General features: G+C 40.7%; 2 protein-coding genes and 1 long non-coding RNA gene across 4 annotated transcripts; 2 read left to right on the forward strand and 1 right to left on the reverse strand.

Moving 5' to 3' along the window:
• Positions 1-295: 295 nt before the first annotated feature.
• Positions 296-15,462, forward strand: LOC108875036 (serine/threonine-protein phosphatase PP1-beta catalytic subunit). Its single transcript, XM_018663685.2, has 8 exons — positions 296-391; positions 5,127-5,258; positions 11,529-11,759; positions 11,855-11,959; positions 12,067-12,138; positions 12,478-12,629; positions 13,279-13,413; positions 13,537-15,462. The coding sequence occupies exons 1-8, from the start codon at positions 340-342 to the stop codon at positions 13,639-13,641; spliced, it is 984 nt and encodes a 327-aa protein (XP_018519201.1). The 5' UTR covers positions 296-339; the 3' UTR covers positions 13,642-15,462.
• A 224-nt stretch (positions 15,463-15,686) lies between these two features.
• Positions 15,687-16,379, reverse strand: LOC108875037 (uncharacterized). Its single transcript, XR_001959811.2, has 3 exons — positions 16,282-16,379; positions 16,023-16,193; positions 15,687-15,899 (listed from the first exon to the last, which is right to left on the reverse strand). It is a non-coding gene; the product is annotated as an uncharacterized LOC108875037 (long non-coding RNA).
• A 340-nt stretch (positions 16,380-16,719) lies between these two features.
• On the forward strand, positions 16,720-20,330 carry manea (mannosidase, endo-alpha). 2 transcript variants are annotated; one of them, XM_018663573.2, is made up of 5 exons: positions 16,720-17,022; positions 17,807-18,428; positions 18,823-18,932; positions 19,070-19,146; positions 19,296-20,330. In XM_018663573.2, the coding sequence occupies exons 2-5, from the start codon at positions 17,915-17,917 to the stop codon at positions 19,927-19,929; spliced, it is 1,335 nt and encodes a 444-aa protein (XP_018519089.1). In that variant the 5' UTR covers positions 16,720-17,022; positions 17,807-17,914; the 3' UTR covers positions 19,930-20,330. The 2 variants fall into 2 exon arrangements, with proteins under 2 accessions (XP_018519089.1, XP_018519090.1); XM_018663574.2 differs by having other exon boundaries at positions 16,720-16,858.
• The last annotated feature ends 93 nt before the right edge of the window (positions 20,331-20,423 follow it).

The following is a 20,423-nucleotide window of genomic DNA, read 5'->3' on the forward strand; positions in this document are numbered from 1 at the left end:
ATCATAGACTGTATATATACTTCTGCAGCAGGGGAGAAGATTATACATGCATAACTTTTGCTCGTAAAAGTAAGAATCTGAATGTTTGAGTACCACTGCTGACCTCACAGAAATATGTGCCATTATTTTAGATTAGTTTCAAAATAATAACGTGTATGCTGGATTAAATTTAAAGTAAGATGTGTCTGTAAGCTCATAGCTCTGAATAAATTATTTGAATCAATATAAATATGGTTAAAGTTAGAGTGTAGTTACACCAGCTGTTTTCGTGTCAACAGCGCCTCCTGGTGTCTGTGGGGGGAATAAAACCGGCCAACACTCTACAACATCAGTTTGAAGATGGCGGAGGGTGAATTGAACGTGGACAGTCTCATCTCTCGGCTTCTGGAAGGTGAACCAACTTTAACACAGCTTATAACATTAAACAGAGTTAGCGGTTTGGTTTCGTTACGCCCGGCGTCAGATTTATTCCGTAACTACCGCCGTTGCCTCAGAAAACGCAGGAAAAAGTGTTAGCTAGTGGGGCTAACGTCAGCCAATCGTAACGGTGTATCCCCGGCTAGCTCTGGTTAACGTTACTGTTAGCTGGCCGTGTTTATAAACACTGTCAGCGGTAAACGCCTACATTTCTCAGTTTTTGCAGTAATAGCTACGTTTCTCTTGGCGACAAATTCTATCGTGTCGTGGTTTTTACTTAAGCATGTAATTAAACTTTCTGCCTTGTGTTTTTTGCTGTATTTTAGCTCATTTGTCTGCCAAATGATGTACGACTGGTATGTGTCGAGATAGGAGGGGCTGGGACGTTTGTCCTGTTCGGTACAATATTAAAATAAGAATCATTTGTAATGGCGGTAACGGTTACATCCATCACGTAGGTTAAGTTAATAGATTTTCTTTGGGGCATCAACACCGATTTTCAGCAGCGCCCCTGCCCTTGACACGGTTAATATTTACTCCATATCCGCGGTGCTGCGAGTTGTCGTTATGATATACTCCTCAATTCCTAATGGTGACCTGGTTAATGTCACGTTATTGGGAAGGGGGGATTTTATGACAGATATATCAGCCATAGAAACAGGCCTACATTTAAGATTAAAACGTAAACATATAACCAACCTTTCCATCTGTTATTGAGTGTCTATTAGTACCTCCTGGTCAAATTTAACTTGTATGGTAGCATGTTTTTTGTGCGTGTGTGAGGCAGTTTTATCCCGTGTTGTTCACTCCTCACTGGGGTTGTAGGAGTGTTATAGTGGGCAGTTTGCTATGATTCAGTGCACTCATGCACACAGGGCCCATGGTGCACACACATCCACTATAAATGTGCTAGTGTAGGTGAATAATAACAAAGCACAAATATAGGACCTTGCACTTTTAGAACAGGTTTGAAAACTAGTGTGTGTTTCTCTGACCTGCTCCCAGAAATGCTCATATCTACAGATCAAACACATCATCTTGCATTGCTGTGTTCACAGTCACATTTCACACTTGGTAAAATCAAAGGAGTATTGTTGGTGTGTGAGGACCAGATTTTGCATTTGGCAAAGAGAGGGACATGGCAAAATCCTTTTGTGTTGGCTGTCCACCTGCTATAGAGAAGGCGGGGAGTTTTCTGTTCCCCTGTGAGATATCCTTTGAGTCAGACCAGACCACTAAGGCAAACTCAGCTGTCCTTGGCATACTTTCCATCAGTATCTGTGACTCTGTTGGGGATGAAACGCCATGCCAGAACTGAAATGCTAAGATTTTGTGTTTGTAATTATTGCTGGAAAATGCTGCCACACTGCAACTGCCTTGTGTTTCTAGCAGTTTGATTTTAAATGAGTTAACATAGCTACCACATGGCAAACAATAATTGAAAATAAACAGAAAGAATAAATAATATCATTTCCTCACAGCCTGCAGTCAACTTTTTGCCAAAAACAAAATCACATCTGTAGTGTTGCACCCTCATGATCATCAGTCATGTGAAGGTTTGCGGTAATTGGTATTTGACAGCTAGTGACTGCGACTTGTGGCTGGCCATTTTTCTCATCTAGAAAGCTTGTTGACACTCCACGCACTGCGATCACCTGTGCTCGGACTGCAGTGACTTGTTGATTGCATTGCTCGTAATTTTTAATTCAAGTTGGACTTGGCATTGGCATCTTTCACACTGGTCAGTTTTGTTGTGATCTCTTTGTTGTAAAACGGTGATGATTTCTCTTTTCTTTTGTCATGCTAATAAAGCAAGTGACATGCACATGACTAATGGAGGTTATCGTCTCATCGTCTTACATAATCATTTAGCTCTGGTTAGTGGTGTGAACTTAATAAAGAGCTTGAATCAAGTGGGCTTTGTTGTTGTTGCACGATAGACTTTAATCTAATGAGCAAATTCATTTAGGAGTATCATAAATGTCAAGAAAGAAAGGAAAAGATGCACCCTAGTTTCTCTGTTGGTTTTCTCCTTGGAAGAAATTACTTTTTTGTGAAATGTCACCACCAGAGCAGAATTATTTCCTAGTTAATTTCTATGACAGGCTGTGATATTTGCTGATAAAATTAGTCTGGATTCAAAGGGAAGAAATGCAAGAAAATAAAGTTGTTTAAGTAACCTTATTCTGAAAGGTTCAGTGAATCTAACTGAGAAAATGCACCAGAGCTGATTAATTGAGTAGTCTCTCAACAGAAAATTAATTGGCAATTATTTTGGTAATTGATTTCTTCATTAAGTCATTTTTTCAAGCAGAAGCACCAAATAGTCCTCAGCTCCATCTTCACAAGATTGAGGATTTGCTCCTGTCTTTGCAAGCATTTTCATGCTCCACACAGTAAATCAGTAATTTTGCAGGTTTTGAAGTGCTGATTGGACAAGACAAGTTATTTGAAGATGTTAACTTGAGCCTTATGAAACTGTATCATTTTATAGACAAGACGATTGAGAAATAATGGGCAGATTAATTGATAGTAAACTAGTCATCATCTCCTCTAGAAAACACTCTGCAACTTAGCTCAGACAAAAAACAGGCATCTCAGTATCTTACTTTAGGTTTGTGTGAGCCCTTATAAAAGTCTGGTCTGTTTCTCGTTGTTATAATTTAGTTGTAACAAAACCAGTTTTTCTCTGAAACACATTCCTTGATATCTTCTCATGTTCAGCACAGGTCAACCATATCGAGAGACTTATAATTCTCCAAGGCAGAGTTTCTAAACCAGACAGTTTAAAAGGCCTTAAGCTTTTATTCTGTATCACGACATCACATAATAACTTACTGTATGTTTTGCTGTCTGAGAAAATGTGGTCTTGGGAAAAAGCCAAGTGTCAGTGAGAGTACTTATTCATTGGAATTAAAACTTATGAAACAATCTGTTACTTTCTCCAGACACGCGTACAATCGCACAATTTTACACACACACACACACACATACACACACTCTCTCTCTCTCTCTCTCTCACACACACAAACAGTGATTCGGTTTATGATGCTGGCAAATCCTTGTCATTGCTTCATTTTAGCCTTTGCCCCTCAATGTTCTTAAGAACGTAATCTCTTTTAAAAGTGCCAGCCTGCAGAAGTGCGAACAGTGAAAGGTTCAGTGTTAAAGCCGAGCGGGCTAAGCATCCGAGCTTAACTCGCTCAGCTCTGATGAGGCCTGGCCTTTGACTGAAGAGCCTTGCTTCTGCAATTTCATGCTTCACACCACGCTCAGTGCATGGATATCAAGCAGCAGATACAGTAGATGCATGATAAAGAAAATTGATGGTGTAAAGCAACAGATAATTAAGCCTGGTGGAGCCCTGGAATAGTTTTTGGCACACAAAGTCACCGTCTGTGAGGATCCATATTTCCTCTGGTTCACTCTCCTCTCTCAGATTTGGTTGGATTACATGACTAATGAGACAGCGACAGTGAGGGAGTATGAGTACAGTGTGTAAGTCTCATGTGTGCGCACATGTGTGCGTTTATGTATGCACAGAAATGCATTCGCTAAGCTTTGGGAATTCCTTGCCGATACACAACTTAATCCGGTTTAAACTGCTCCCTGTTTGTCCATTCTATAATTTGCCATCCTTTAAGGAAACAAAAAAGCAAGGAGGAAAAGGATTTCAGGAAACTTCCTCTCTGAATATCACGCATTCGTTTCACCAGGCTCATCTATCCTTTAGTGGGCGTCAAGCTTCAAGGCGATACTAAAATGTTTAGTTATTACATAATTCCTCACCCAAGATTTGTTCAACGTTTTTGTTCTCATCGTCAACAGTTGATTTTCACACAACACAGTGATTCGCATTTTGTGACGTCAAACTAGGACTCAAGTTAAAAGGGCTGTGTGCTATAAATGCAGTCCAATTACCCGTGTGTGTATAATTAAAAGTGATAAGGGACTATTGAGCACTTAATATCAGCATTATAAGATCATTTTCCACCTGTTATTCTTTAATTTACATTTCTGTTTTTGTGTAGCTGTAATTTTTGTTGTCTGCTCTTTTGATGCCTTCTTTTAAGAGACATCGCACTAACCAGGCGTGTCTAAAACTGGAATAAAACACGAATATTAACATATTTCACACACAGATTTTTTTTTTACTACCTGAAACTTTAACTGCAGTCATATATTCTGGCCTCCAGGTGATATGACGAGGAAGCAGTTTTTAAACACACTCTCACTTTTCATATCTCCGTCTATTTCAGCTGCTGACTGTGGCCAACGTTTGCAGTTCTCACTCCTCTTTTCATCGGTATAAGATAAATCTGCACCCAGAGCCGTGGCAGAACCCCAGAAAGTAGGCTTAAGCTAACAGTGCAACTACACAGCCAATAAACCCACACCACTGCTGCCAAAGATGCAAGCTGCTCTCATAGTCTAAGCAGTGGGTTTCTTAAGTATGGCTGAGACTTAGCAGCTATAAGCTACAGAATCATTACGCCCACAGCTCATCAGATTTTAAGATCACTTTGTGGTTCTGCTACAACAGTTTTTTTTCCTACCCTTGGGTGAAAAATTATTCCATCGTGGCCTCATTCTGATGAACTTTGTGGTGTTTGGGGGTGGTGGTGGGATGGTTCTGGAGCTGCTGCATTAACACTTTCAATGATGATGAAAACTAATAGCACTGACAATGTCTTTTCTCTCCTCTCCAGTGCGGGGATGTCGCCCGGGGAAGATAGTTCAGATGACCGAGGCAGAGGTGCGAGGCCTCTGCATCAAATCCAGGGAGATCTTCCTCAGCCAACCCATCCTACTGGAGCTTGAGGCGCCCCTGAAGATCTGTGGTCAGTGTTGTATATTTCTTCTCTTATTTTTAGATCATTTTCTTACCACTTGATTCCTTAGTTTTCCTTGTTACTTTCTTGTTAATCTTGCTTTCACTTTCTTGTTACCCTCTGTGTTTTGTAACATACTTTACTGTGACATTTCCTTTAAAACACTTCTAAACTGAGAGGTTTACAAGCACAGGGGGGACATTAGAAGCATAATCTGAAAATAACTGCTTAAAAAATAGAAAAAAGTAATTTACACAAGCACTAGTTGCCTGCCAAATAACTGATCCCAGAAAATTATTGCAGTGCCACGGTGTATTCCCCCCAATACTTGAACTGACACACTGCACTTCAAGTGAGTAATTAATCATATAAAAGGTAATGACAGTATATAGTATAGTATATAAAAAACGGCCCTGTCTACAAACTGTGCACTTGTGCATTTTTTATAAGCATAACAAAATGTCAGCAGTTTCGACATTTGCTTTTTTCCGTGGTCCAGTAATTGATTTTACATGTACTGTATACAGCCTTGAATATTTCCCTATAACCCCTGACAAAATGTCAAACAGCAGCAACATAATCTTAATTTTCAAAGAGCAGCTCAAACAGAAAGCTACATTCTCTGACTCTGAAGGGTTGGGTGCGCCAGTGGCAAACTCCCACTCTGTAGAGCACAGCCTGGTTTGCACAGCCCAGAGCAGCAATCTATTTCTTTGATGCAGCTCAGAGTTTACTTATGTAACCAGACGGGATAACACTGCCTCAGCCTGGGTCATATATCAAGCCACTGTTATTCTCTTGGCTTGACTTGCCCTGTGTATGTTACAGGAGGATACATGTAGGGGACTGGGAAAACATATACACAGATTGTGCATCACTGTCTCACACGCATAACGTAGACAAACCGAAGCAGGGCAAAAAGCTGCATGTTCGCGCGTTAGCTCCCTCTCAACAGTTGAAACAGCAACCACTATCACTATCTCTAGCTGGCTCCTGCACATCTCAGCACACTCCCACATGCTTTATCTCTTCCCCCAGTGTAGTGCTGCAACTGCAAACAACTCTGAGCTCTAAGTCTAATAGATGTGCCAGTCCTAGAAAATACAGTACACAAGCTCATGTATATGCTTGGGCGCACACACAGTTCATCTGTGGCTCTCCTCATACCAGTTTCCTCCCACGCACATTTACTTTGTTTGATTGTTGTTACTGCATGCAGGCCTCTTATTGTATCAACCTCTGGTGGCAGGACTTGTATTTTAAGTGATAAATTTGGTAATGGGGAGGAGTAATTTGATGAAGTCTTATTGATTTTTGTTTCTCGTCAAATTGAATTTTGAGAGAGTAATGTTATCCACGTGTCTAATGCTACAGTGATCAGAATAACTTGTTTTAAAAGCCTCAAATGTTTTCATCCATGCAGGCCTAACCCTGGCACATTACTCTAAAATATGCATGAGTCTTAGGTGGTGTTATTTGTCACTCTTTGTCTCTCTTTTACTGTCTTTATTCTGATGCTGCTGCTTCTAACCCCAGGCTGATTACTTGCCTTTAACCCACGGCTGTGACGGCAGGCTTTCGGAGCACCAGCACCAACTATAAAGACCTAACAGTGGATGCATTTAATTATTTACTAAGGTCACATGGATCAGGTTCTGTACTTACTCTCTCTCTCTCATGTTAACCTTAATGCCACTGGCACAATTTTGCCTAAACTGGCATCTCTGATACTGTGGGTTTTAACATTTATTTAAACAGTAGAATGTAAATTTGGATTTTTCAACAATTGACAGTAATGTTCCCTGTGCAATGACACGAATAATAATAATCAAATCCTCATTGTGAGCATTGTGAGGATGTGTTGGATTGTAATTTGGTTACTAAAATAATCTAGACAGATGATAGTGATTATCAGCACCCTGCAATCACAATCCTCTTTTATGTTAACCATAATAGGACCTTACTGACGGAACAAAATGTAATTGATTTGTTAGCCTGTTGAATTAGCTGAAGAAAGACCACAAACATGGCTGCTATGTTTTTACTGTTTATGTGTAGGTTTGCTGTGGTAACATTTATCATACATTTTCACACTCTCAGCATTGTTAGGTCTGAGTTTGAATATGGTGCCTTTAATTATTGTCTGAGTACAAGTACAGACTGAAAACTAGCACAAACAGTTCACAGACTAAAGAGAGGGGGATGAAAACATTGTAGAATGCAGTGTTTTCTAAGTTGGGTTCATAATTTTTCAAGTCTGTCTTCACTTAAACACTTGCCAGATATCTGTATGGAAACTGAAGCAGTTTTTTTCTTGCTGTAATAATTCCTCCTGTTCATACTTGCCCTTAAAAGATGCCTCCATAATGCGGTTTTAATGGAATAGTTATCCTTCTGTGACAAAATGTATTCCAAAGTGTATCTGAAGATGATATGAGGCCTGAGCAGTCGGAGGGAGACAAATCAAGTAGTTATCTTCCAAAGTTGCAGTATTTTTAGTACCGAATCCCCTCATGTTGTTGCTATGTTCTCACTACACAACAGCATGAAAACACTGTCCAGGGAAACATGAAGACAGAGTTGTTTTTTTTTTTGTTTTTTTTTAAAAAGCTGTAACTTTAGAAGATTTTGATGGCCAGTATGAGCAGGAGGACTAATTACAGCAAGAAAAACCTGTCTAAGGGTTCATACAGACTGGGGGCATGGGCTTGAAAACTTATAAACCCGTTCTTTAATTAATAAGTCTCTTATTTTCTCGACTGAAATTACCTGCCAGAGCTTGTCAAAGAAGCTGAAACTAGATTATTTCCATGCACTGACCACTGGAGCGGAATACACAGCAAGACCAGAGAAAGCGCTGACAGTGTTTGTCCACAGTCAGCGGGGTCACACGTGGTTCTAGATACAGGAGACTTACAGTGACAACTTCACTGTATCTAGTACAAAAACTACATATACAGAAATACTTCAAACAGTAAACGCCTACCAGCTGTTTAGTTGATAACATAAGAATAAATAAACTACATTAGCCATATTTTATTGGAAGATTGCCAGCAGCCTCTATTAATTTCTCACCCTGAGGTAATTTCTGTTAATTGCCCTTTATTTCTTTTCAGTTTGATGTGTGCGTCATGAGGTGTTATATGTATTTATAAGGTGATATTCTCACCTTGTTATAAATCATACCCCATTTTTAAGTTTCAAATAACACTTGAAATAAAACACTGCATATATTATTTTTCATTTAGTATAGAGCATTTGTGCTTTTTTGGCCCATTTTCTTTGTTGTGTGAAGTGGATCCTTTGTTATTTGAAAATAATTTTTAATGCAAGTGTCCTGCCATGTAGAACAGCAAAGACAGACTAAGTTACAGTTATGGACAGTCAGCAGTTTGTTTAATGTTTTTTGTTCATTTGTTGTTTTCATCTTGAAATGTGCTCTGAGCAGTGTTACTCAGTGCTCCTTTACACTGGTGTTGTGTTTGATGTGGGTGTTTTTGAACCAGCTGATTATCTGACTCCACAAGGTCATGCGGCAGCACGCTTGATTATAGCTTTATTACTTAAGTACCAGTGTCCTCATGCTCGGCTAATATAATGGCCATTACGTTGTGCAGGCATAGGCATTGTTTTCCTGTTTATTTAATCATTACTTATTTGATTTACCTATTGGCGTGTTCTCTCAGTACATAGAAGTAGTGCAGCATGAATAGAAATATTTACTATATTTTGCCTTATATTTGTGTACCACACATGGGTGGCACAGGATACACTATTGTGCACTTTTATTATTGTAGAGCTGTGTTATGACCTTTGCTTTTATATTGTCTTGTCTTCTGAGACAAATCTTGTTCATTTATAACACTGACCTCAAGTTCAGCGCTCCTTTAGTTTTTTTGGCGTTTTTTTTTAGCTTTCCGCTCTTTGCTCTGCTTTTTCAACCCTAAATCTCTGGGCTGCTATTCTTGGACTGTTTTGACACTGCAGAGGCAGTGCTGAGTAAATAATTCACTGTCATCCTACAGTTCCTTGTGAGAGGGCAGGCGGTGGGGGGCTGCTCAATAGAAAGCCAGTCTAGGTGAAGCTCACAAATTCAAGTACATGATAGTTGATGATAGTTGGTCTGAAACAAAAACTTTTCTAGAGACAGATATTTTCACACCGTCACATACTGGCTGCTTAATCATTCCAAGTGAGAGGGAGAAAAACAATAAATACAATAAAAACAGCACACTGAAAATGGAAACAAAGCCAAGAAAGAGTTTAGTGTGCCGTGAATGAATGAAAGAGCATTATTCTATAATCCACTTTATCCAGGTTTTACTACAGAGCCACAGCTCAGCTCAAGTTAGCCCTGCTTTTACAAAGTTCACTCACCTCGAACTGTCGCTGCAGAGATTACAGTCTATGTTGCCATGTGTCTGCATCTACCATTTTATCCAAATGTGTTCCTACGTTTCCTCTCCTTCTGAGGAAACTGCAGCATGAGTGAACGAACCTAATTGTTTATTGCTATGCATCCATTTCTGTTTTGGTGCAGAGACAAGCAAGAATTAAGCAAGAATGTTCCCTATGGGATGTCCTCTGTATTTACTCAGTCCTCTGTGTTTACCCTGTTGTCCATTTTCTTACTTCCAAGACTAAAAAAAATATGTGTTGATCAAACTTAGTAGTATTCGTAAGTTTAGACAGTTCAGAGGTCTGTTCCAGGCTTAACTTTAGAGACTTTAACTGTTTATGTATACCCAGAAACAGAATAATAAAGATATGACTAGTTTTACTATTGTGGCAGACCAACGTCTAAGCAACATTAACTGGAACATAATAAAGCTCAATATTTGTTTGCTATAAAACTGAAATATATGTTTTTTAAATCTTGTTGTCACTCTCCTCTGAGAAGGTAAAGCTCAAAAGAAGGTTTGTGGCCTGGATTATGTTGCTGGAGAACTGCATTAATACTTAAAAGCTTGTTCCATTGATGTATTGATAGTGTATTATTAATGTGAAGGACTGTGATGTTGATACCATTACCAGTACTTGCATCAAAACCCTAGATGGCAGCTGGGCGTGTCCACGGCAAAGAAAATGATTGATGGTGAATCACAAACCAGCGCAGAGTATAAAACAGAGCCAGACTTCAAACATTCAGAACAACATTCATTTAATCATTCATTTGCACGGAAAAGTGCGCTTTTACATGCCATCCTCAGACACAGGCAAATATAAATATAGGCCTGTAGCCATATCGGTTTGGTGCCAGTCGTGGTTTTGCGTCTTGGTGCCTAGATCACTGACAGGCACCATGAAGTAGGAAAACACCATGGCAGCCACTCTCATGACTCCAGCGTAAAGTTGCAATTTCTGCTGGTTATTTTAATCTCAGGGTCAGACATCTGCACAGCTTAACAAGACCAATTTCATTTAATTTGTATTTGGTGCCATCTTGTAATGAAGCATTGCCATAAAAAGAGTGTGGCGCATGAATTTTGCTTTCCGTTCTGGTCACATTAAAGCCTGTTATTATTGTCCATAGCCGTTCTGGTGAGGCTCTCTCTCTGCAGTCATCTGCGTCTGGAGCGCTTAGCCCAAATTAGAGCAGCTCTTAAGTTGGTGCAAGAAGATATAAAAGGAAACAGGTCTTGGCTAGGTGATGAAGTGAGGCTCCCCTGCAGAGGATCCTGTGCTTCGGTGAGAGAGCGCCTCCGGCTCATCACCGCCTGACTGATGTCAAAGAGAGGAGAGGGTGACCCCGAATCCTGGGAGAGCTGTTAAAATGAAGTTAGTTTCTGCGGATGTGTGGATGTGCGTCCTTTATTTTTTGTGATTAGCCTGGATTGTAAGCTCATTTCCCGTGGGCCACGGCATTGATCTGGTGGCAGCTGTAGTGGCTCATTTTGTGTGTGTATCCATGGGCTCTGTGCTGCAGTCCCAGGAAAGCATAGTCACAGTCATATATCCCCACCAACCTACATGTCTGCTTGTGTTCCTGAAGTTCATAAAGTTTCAGAGAGATAGGAGTTGCTGTGTGCACATATGTGGGTGTAAATATTTGCTTTTGCGTTCAGTCCTGTAGAAGCTTTGACAATATTCTAGCTTCTATTCATGATCTCTACTTCTTCACAAACTGCATCACCACTGTTTTTAATCAGCTCTTTCACTCAACTATCTTAATTCCTGCTCATTGTTTTCCTCTCTAAGTTGTCATCCTTCTGACTGCACCTACAGCAAATTATCAAATTAACACATTGTCCTCCCCGTCCTCTCACATCCTCTCCTCAGGTGATATCCATGGGCAGTACACAGATCTGCTGAGGCTGTTTGAGTACGGTGGCTTCCCTCCCGAGGCGAACTACCTTTTCCTGGGCGACTACGTGGACAGAGGGAAGCAGTCCCTGGAAACCATCTGCCTTCTGTTGGCCTACAAGATCAAATACCCAGAGAACTTTTTCCTGCTCAGGGGCAACCACGAGTGTGCTTCCATCAACCGCATCTACGGCTTCTACGATGAGTGTGGGTAGAAACAAACCCATCCTGCACGCAAACGTCCCTGAAAATCTGTACTTTATATAATCATGTTAATAATCTATGCTTGTGTGCTCCAACAGGTAAGCGCAGGTTCAACATTAAGTTGTGGAAGACCTTCACTGACTGCTTTAACTGCCTGCCCATTGCTGCTATTATTGATGAGAAGATCTTCTGCTGCCATGGAGGTGAGAAAGCTGCTGTTGGCTTTCATTTCACACCATTCTCTCAAATATAAACAGTGGCTTTTTAAAGGTTTTCTTCAAAATATATTTGTCTTTGTTTTCTGTTTCAGGGCTATCGCCTGATTTGCAGTCAATGGAGCAGATTCGCAGGATCATGAGGCCAACAGACGTGCCTGATACAGGTACTGTGTGTGTGTGTGTGTGTGTGTGTGTGTGTGTGTGTGTGTGTGTCAGCACGTATTTAGGTGCCTGCTCATCCTTTAAACTGAACATGTCCGCTTCCTCTGGATCTCTCCCTGGAGTTTGAGGTTTACCTTTAAACGAAAACACGCAGCCTCTCTCTTCCTGAGCAACTGTTACATCAGTAGATCTTCTGTGATACATCAGCAAAGTCAGCTGGATTTTAGCACATTCTTCCCTTCCCCCTCATGTTGTCTTGTCTACGCTCTTCTTTCAACTCCTTCCTAACTTCCGCAATCCTTCTTCCTCCATCTCTCCTCTCCATCTGTGCGCCCCTTTAGGCCTGCTGTGCGACTTGTTGTGGTCAGACCCGGACAAGGACGTACAAGGCTGGGGAGAGAACGACCGCGGGGTCTCCTTCACCTTCGGGGCCGATGTGGTCAGCAAGTTCCTCAACCGCCATGACCTGGACCTCATCTGCAGAGCCCACCAGGTAATTATGGAGGGAATTAAGGTAGAGAGCCTGGACATGGTGTGTAAACAGTGGGAGCTCTGCAAGCAAATTGATTTTGCAGGGTGTTTTTTTTTTTTTTTTTTGTCTCAGGGACTTAAAATCGGTCAGACATGCACTTTAATGACAGCTCACCTCCATTAGATTGTGTCTCTTTGGTACAAGTAATTACTGTGACTGATAAGAAGACACAGACCCCAGAGCTAAACCCCATATTAATAGACTTAGTGCGACAGAGTAGCCCCTAATTTCCTGCTCCCATTTCATCTATTCTTTCCCCCATGTATCATTTATTCTAACTTTATTTAGCACATAGTTATTATCCATTTTTTTGCTTGTAAAATGAATCAGAATGACAAGCCACTGTACCACAGGACACCAGCTACATTTACCTGAACACAATTGATTATCAGAATTGGATTAATTCTGATTGATTAAACAACAGGCACAAAGAGCACATATCTGCATCTATTTTGGTTCTGCATTGGACATTTCATATTGATTCAGGTGTAGGTGGTTTTGTACAGTCATCCTTAATAGCTAAGTTGGATTCTGAAGCTAGCCGAAGATCTGTTTTCTTAGTATTGATCGCTGTAGGCGTCGAGAATAATGTCATGTGTCTTTCTAACAGGTTGTGGAGGATGGATACGAGTTCTTTGCCAAACGCCAACTGGTCACACTTTTCTCCGCTCCAAACTACTGCGGGGAGTTTGACAACGCAGGCGGCATGATGAGCGTCGATGAATCCCTCATGTGCTCCTTCCAGGTAATGTAAAAACTGTAGGGGCACATGTTCATTTACGCTAATGTCCTTTTGAAATTGCACACATAATGTCAGAAACGCTCCCACATACATCTCTCTCTGTTTGTCTGTGTTTGTGTCTTAAAGATCCTAAAGCCCTCAGAGAAGAAGGCCAAGTACCAGTACGGTGGTGTAAATTCTGGTCGACCCGTCACCCCACCCCGCACCACCCAAGCCCCCAAGAAGAGGTGAACGTACAGCCTTGGCTCCCCCCACGCCCCCACCCCTTCTCACCCTGTCCGTCCTCGGTCTGCCGTCACGGCAACCCCTGTAACTCCCCTGTATAGCGAAGATACAGGGCTTATCTAATTGCCCAAATCTTTCTCCTCTTTCACCCACCCCCACCCCAACTCCACTGACAGCTCTTTTCTTAATGTGTATGTGTACATAAATTTGCTGTGACCAATCTGTTTTTTTTTTTGTTTTTTTTTTTGGCCTGTTTGTTGGTATTTTTGATATTATTAACAAATAATCTTTTTGGTGGTTTTACTTCCAATGCCATTTGAGGTTTTCTGAGGTTATGTGTCATGTAAGGAAATGCCCTTTCTTTGTAGAGGGGCACAGTGACTGAGTTAGAGGATTTCTTTTTTTTTTCATTTTAATAAAAACAAAATGGAGACTGAAAATTGTTTTTGCCTTGACCTCTCAAAAAGCAGAGAGAATCCTTCCAGCGTATTTCAACGAGACTGAGATTTATGTGCAATGCTAAATCCGTAGACACAAACAACATCTCTTATAGTCCAGTTTTAACTATTCAAACTCATTACAGCTTGTGCAGTTGTGCACTTTGCGGTCGGTGGTGCACAAGCACATTTTGTATATTTAACCATTGAAAAAAGTGCACCTCCCTATGAGTAGCGAAGAATGTGAAGTGACCGGCTTGAATGAAATATAGAGGCTAAATCAGATGCTGCTGGCAGTGGACGCGCTCTACCCCGAACACAACGCCCTCTGGGCATCGATTCCTCCGCTCTGTTATGTCTCCCTGTACCTCAACACACCCACGCAAAAATATGCCGCTTCTCACACAGAGCTGGTATTGATATTTTCCTGGGTCTATTTATTATTTGTTCTAATCAACATCATTTCCCCCCATATAATCCTGATGTTTTTTTTTGTTTGTTTTGTGCCCATGGAAAATTAAATCCATGCAGAGACATTTAACTAATGAGTCACTTAGGCTCAGTATTTCACCTGCAGACATACTGGATAAATGGTGTCCTTTTTTAGTCTTTGAGTGAAGAAGCAGACAAGTATCAGCACTGCACAGCACTGATTGCGATAACTCTTCAAAGCCAGCCCTCACACTGTTAACATGACCAAATAAAATAAACAAAAAGCTTTATAAAATGCTCCACAGTGTTTGAATTGTTTAGTGCTAGAGTATACTAGAGCATACTGCAAAGAAAACAAAATGAACTAAATTTGCTTTGAGGGGGCTTCATGTTAAAATGCCAGCCATCCTCCTTTCCTATCACCCAAACTGTTCAGGCACAGAAAATGAAAATTGCTGGAGTCGGGAGTGGGTGGCAGGAACAAGCAGGTTTCTGTAGTGTGATAGTGATGCCACCTGGTGTGCAGATACAGTATTACATTGCGAAGTGGCACACATTCCATGTTGTAAATTTCAAACTAGACGCAGCTCAAGATGGGCTTTTCATCACAATGCCAGTACAAAAATGTTGGAGGTACTTCAGTTGTATATTCAGCTGGCCAGCGGTTAGCCTGGTTAGCACTTCAGCTTCAGTTCACTGCAAATGAGATGCAGTCTTTTTGTGGAAAACAGTTGCCTCTTTTCTTTCTTTTTTTTTCTTGTTCTCTTTGCTCTTTGTGGTATTCTTCTTTCTGTTGTATTTCTATGTTCTCTATTCACATTGTTTACTTTTTATTCACTTAATTTATTTCCTAATAATGATAATAAGAAAACAATGAGGTGTTACCAAAAGCTGTTTTGCAATTTGTACAAGTTTGTTTGAAAGTCTATAAATTCAATAAAATGGATGGAAACTAAAATTGTCATGTCTGTTCATCTGATTTCTGTGCTTTATTCTCTATACTGTTCTTTCTACACTACAAGCAATACTTTACATATTTCTATAGGCAGGGGTAAAATCAGATTGAGTAACATTTATTTACATCATTGCATCATAGTCAGTACAAATAATGTCTCTTACTGGTTGAAATTGCTGAAAAGCAGAGGAGCTCTTTAATTCTCTTATTTTTCTTATGTGCCCAATGAGACAATTTTATGCAGCTGGAGCCCGTAGACTCCTAGCCCAGCTCGCAACATTCTTCATTGGCCCTGAATACAACCAGTAGGCCAGTGGCAGGAGACAACATGTGCTCAGGTGGAAGTGAGACCAGATCCAAACATAGATAATCCACAGTCCCACTTTTAGAAAGAGGCGAGTATAGTAGGTGATGCTCTCTGAGCTCAACTTGGAGTCATCCTGGGAAAAGAATTGAGGAAGGAGTTACATGTAACTTGATTATGGATTATTACTCAGACCATAAAACAAGCCTGTGGAATCTGTTAATTTTCGGCCTAACTAAGCACATCTGTGAACTAATACCCTGTCATGCCTATCCTGTGCATCTTGTACATTCACTGGTACAGCTATCATCACTTCATCACTGCCATCAGACACGGGGCAGGGGATGGTCTGGTGGGATGGAGGCCTCAACTTCTCCTTCCTGCGCCCAGAAGTCTTTTTTAGCTGTGGTTCTTCCATCATAATGTGAGTCTGCCCAAGTAGACAATGATAACCATGAAATATAAACAGAAAATGAAATGAAATAAATGATGGAAATATAGTTTGTTCCATTACACACTCTAACTCGCCTTCACAAATGATGCCTGTTGATGATAATGATTAACTACAAAATGAAAATAAACAAGTTCATTTCTTGTCAGCTTTTCATGTTACCAAACACTGCAAAATAGAACTGGAATGTTTATGATTGAAACCTAAATTGTGATGGGCAATTTTCAGTATTTTTTACCATTTTAAAGAAAGATTAAGATTATCATTTTATTTAGTAGAATTTAAGGTGAAATAAAATGCTATCTTCAGCCCTAATAATACTACATAAATACCCTTTATATCTTAAATTTAGTAGCCTTTTTAATGAAGTTTATGTGTAATGAAACATCCCAGACGAATGGAGGCGCTATCACTCGCTGTGATTCAGTTAAACTGCCTCTGTGACTGTTGTTGAGTGGACAGAACGCGGCGCGCGTGATCAGCTTCATATACAACATGGATGAGTCACAGTCACCGCTTAGTCGCAGTCGGAGCATTTTCAGATCTGTTACGTTTGTCAGGACAGCTACAGAACCAGAAGTGCAGGTTGTGTCCTGTCCTCTGCATCTTATGCAGCGAAAATAATTTATGAGGAGTCGTTGGAGGTACTTTACGGACTGCGTTTAATGTCGTACAGCACATTTAAATATACATCGTTTAAATGCAGAAGCAGGCGAAGTGTTTTAGTGTCGGGGGATTAAACTAACTGCTTGTTGTGTCACCGGTTGTTCGCGGCTGCTGTTGACAAGTCCAAAGTTCATCGATGCAGGTGAAGAGCTGAAGCAGCTAATGTTGTTGGTTTGTTAATTATGTCTTTAAGCATCGCTAACCTGCAGTAGTATATTTCGTCAAGCAAATTAACTGACTGTTACTGCATTTTTGGCGTGACTTCCGTATACAGTGCAGTCATTCAACACAACGTTGTAGCTCTCGCTGTCTTCCACACGGCCGGACTAACCTCATGCGGGGCTCCGGTGCACAGGGGCACAGAGTTGTCGCTGGGCCCCCGCTGACCCCCACTGTGCGTTTCATTATTTCTCTGTGCACCCAGAAACCAACCAATATTTTAGAGCAAAATGATTAGTTGACAGTAAATCGACTGACAGATTGACTTTCATCAATCGATTGTTAAAGATAATGATTGTAAGGTGTATGTATTATGGTAATAAAAATATGAACCAAAATAATTTAAGTCTTAAAACTGTATTTTCACAGAGGGTCCCTCCTCAGGAACTGTAAGATTGGAGGGCGGAGGACCTCTCATAGTTGATGTAGTACTCTGGTACAGATAACAAATCTGGGGCCCTTGAAGTTTTGGTCTGGTTGGTAATCCACCCTCAGTCTTTCTGTGCCTCTCTTTTCTGTTTTTTAGGGCTGAAATTATAAGTCAATTACTTGACCAACTGGACATTAATTGGCAGCTATTTTTTTTACTATGTCTCTTAGCCTTATATTGTAGTAAACTGAACTTCAGCTGCAACAGTTAGTTGATTAATTGTGACAATAACTGGCATATTCATTCATATATATCCTGTGTTTCCTCAAATCTCCAGGCTGAACAAAAACTCACTGATCGAGTTTCAATGGCATCCTCTCCAACAACAGTCCCTCACTGCTGTGTCGACAATGAACTGTGGAAAGGCTCAAGCACTGACTGAAGGATGGCAAGGTTTAGGCGCAAATCTTGCATCACATTACTTGCTTTGGTGTTGCTAGTCCTCATTATAACTGTGGTCTTGAAAGGGCTCACACCAGAGGACTCTGCCTTCAGCAGCCCTGAGGGTGCCAATCTGTTCCCTGAGAGAAAGAATGACAATCAGATCCCAAGAGAAAACAACCAGAAACCTGACCAGACCAAAATGAATGACTACGCTAAGTCAGACAAAGATAAAGAACTGGAGGCTACACTGAGGAAGTTTCCTCCTCCAAACTACTACCTCCATGCCTTCTACTACACATGGTATGGGAACCCCAAGTTTGATGGCAAATACATTCACTGGGACCATCCACAGCTGCCACACTGGGACTTTAAGGTAGCTCAGGGTTATCCACAAGGGAGACACAGCCCACCTGATGACATTGGGGCCAACTTTTACCCTTCTCTAGGAGCTTACAGTTCCAGGGACCCCTCCGTTATAGAAGCTCATATGCAGCAGCTACGTACAGCAGCTATTGGTAAGAGAGGAATCAGCCTGAATTTCATGATACTTTGACATTAGGAAAGGGCAGGGTGATATGGTTTATCATTTGCTGACCTGATTAGTAGTAGTAGTTGGTTGTTTTCATCGACATTATAAAATTCAGCATTTTTCTATGTCATACAGTGATTCAGTCACAGCATAGCACTGGTATCAGATTAATATTACATATCAGCAGACATTCTTAGTGGAAGTATCAGAATCAGTATCTGAAATTAGCTAAAATCAATATTACAACATTATTAAGAATATTTCTTATCCTGTAAAATATCATATATTGCAGATGCATGAAAATCTAACTTTTAATAATTAAATCAGTCTGCAATGCAATTAACTTTTTAAATTTAACCTGAAACTGTATTTATTGTCAGGCGTCATTGCTGTTTCCTGGTATCCTCCTGATATGAAGGATGACAATGGCGAGCCAACAGATGACATTGTGCCTTTGCTGTTGGAAGTGGCTCAGAAATACCATATTAAGGTCTGTATGGAGATAGCAGTGAGCTTCATAGCCATTTTGTTTCTTAAGCAGTAGCTGACTAAATGTTTGATGTACAGTGCTTTAAAAACATCTTTAATGGCTAAAATGGCATTTTTTTATGTTGCTGTACTTCACAGGTAGCTTTTCACATAGAACCATACAAAGGGAGAGATGAAGCCAATATGTTCTCCAATGTCAAATACATCATAGAGAAGTGAGTAGTGCTGTGTTTCCTCAGTGTTCTCAGTCTGATGATACACTCTCTCAGGGAATCATTCTGTCATGGCTCGTTGCATTAATCAATAATGATTGTGTTTGCATCAGTCTCTTAATTCCTGTGACATTTTGCTGTCTTCTCCTCAGATATGGCGAGCATCCTGCTTTCTTCAAGTACCGCACCAACAATGGTAAGCTCCTTCCACTCTTCTATGTGTATGACTCATATTTGATGAACTCTGAGCAGTGGGCCAAACTGCTAAAACACACAGAGAGTAACAGCATCAGGGACACCCCGTATGATGCCATCTTCATTGCCCTGCTGGTAGAGGAGAAACATAAGAGGGATATCCTGACAGCAGGTTTTGATGGTGTCTACACCTACTTTGCCACTAATGGGTTCTCCTATGGGTCCACTCAGCGGAACTGGGACTCTATTAAAGCGTTCTGCGAAGATAACAACCTGATATTCATCCCAAGTGTGGGCCCAGGGTACATTGACACAAGCATCCGACCCTGGAACTTCCAAAACACTCGAAACCGCATCAACGGGAAATACTATGAAACCTCGCTGAGTGCTGCGTTGCAAGCCAGGCCTGATTTTATCTCGATAACATCTTTTAATGAATGGCACGAGGGGACTCAGATCGAAATGGCGATTCCCAAAACGAGCCAGACTGTTTATCTGGACTACCTGCCCAATAAACCTGCAATCTACCTGGAGATAACTCGCAAATGGGCTGCGATATTTGGCGGTGAGCGCCGAAAGTGGCAGGAATGATCCGACCAAGAGCCATAGAAGATGTTTATTCATGGTGGAACAATATATTTACATAAAAGCTAAATTAAGTTCTAGTTGTAGAATGGACAACAACATGCAAATGATGAGTAATTGTATGAGAAAAGCCAAATGATTTGCAAAGCCACAGGCAAGTGAACTACTTCATTATCTTAATTTTAGCTGCAGTGATGTCTGTTATTTTTTACACTCAGATGAATTATTGAATTAACTGATGTCTTATTACTTCTTGCACATTTTGGGATTCATAACTTTATCAGCATGTTTTATCACCGTCTCCAACGTATCCATCTGAAACTGTGCATAGGCATGATTTGCCTTCCTGTAATTTGTGACTATATTAAACCTGACTAGAAATAAATAAAGTGCACCCTGGAAAAGGACGGATAGACACAAGTAAACAAAGCAGTCTGGTGGTATAAAGCTGTTGCCTCACTCTGCTTCCAGCCCAGTCTCACCCCAAAAACAATACAAGA

The sequence above is a fragment of the Lates calcarifer genome, linkage group LG19, assembly GCF_001640805.2.
Source record: "Lates calcarifer isolate ASB-BC8 linkage group LG19, TLL_Latcal_v3, whole genome shotgun sequence".
Taxonomy (NCBI): Eukaryota; Metazoa; Chordata; class Actinopteri; family Centropomidae; genus Lates; species Lates calcarifer.

Coding starts and splice junctions, on each gene's coding strand:
- manea (XM_018663573.2), top strand. CDS start 17,915: ATGGCAAGGTTTAGGCGCAAATCTTGCATCACATTACTTGCTTTGGTG. Junction 18,429..18,822: donor GCTACGTACAGCAGCTATTG/GTAAGAGAGGAA, acceptor ATTTATTGTCAG/GCGTCATTGCTGTTTCCTGG. Junction 19,147..19,295: donor GTCAAATACATCATAGAGAA/GTGAGTAGTGCT, acceptor TCTTCTCCTCAG/ATATGGCGAGCATCCTGCTT.
- LOC108875036 (XM_018663685.2), top strand. CDS start 340: ATGGCGGAGGGTGAATTGAACGTGGACAGTCTCATCTCTCGGCTTCTG. Junction 5,259..11,528: donor GGCGCCCCTGAAGATCTGTG/GTCAGTGTTGTA, acceptor TCCTCTCCTCAG/GTGATATCCATGGGCAGTAC. Junction 12,139..12,477: donor AACAGACGTGCCTGATACAG/GTACTGTGTGTG, acceptor GCGCCCCTTTAG/GCCTGCTGTGCGACTTGTTG.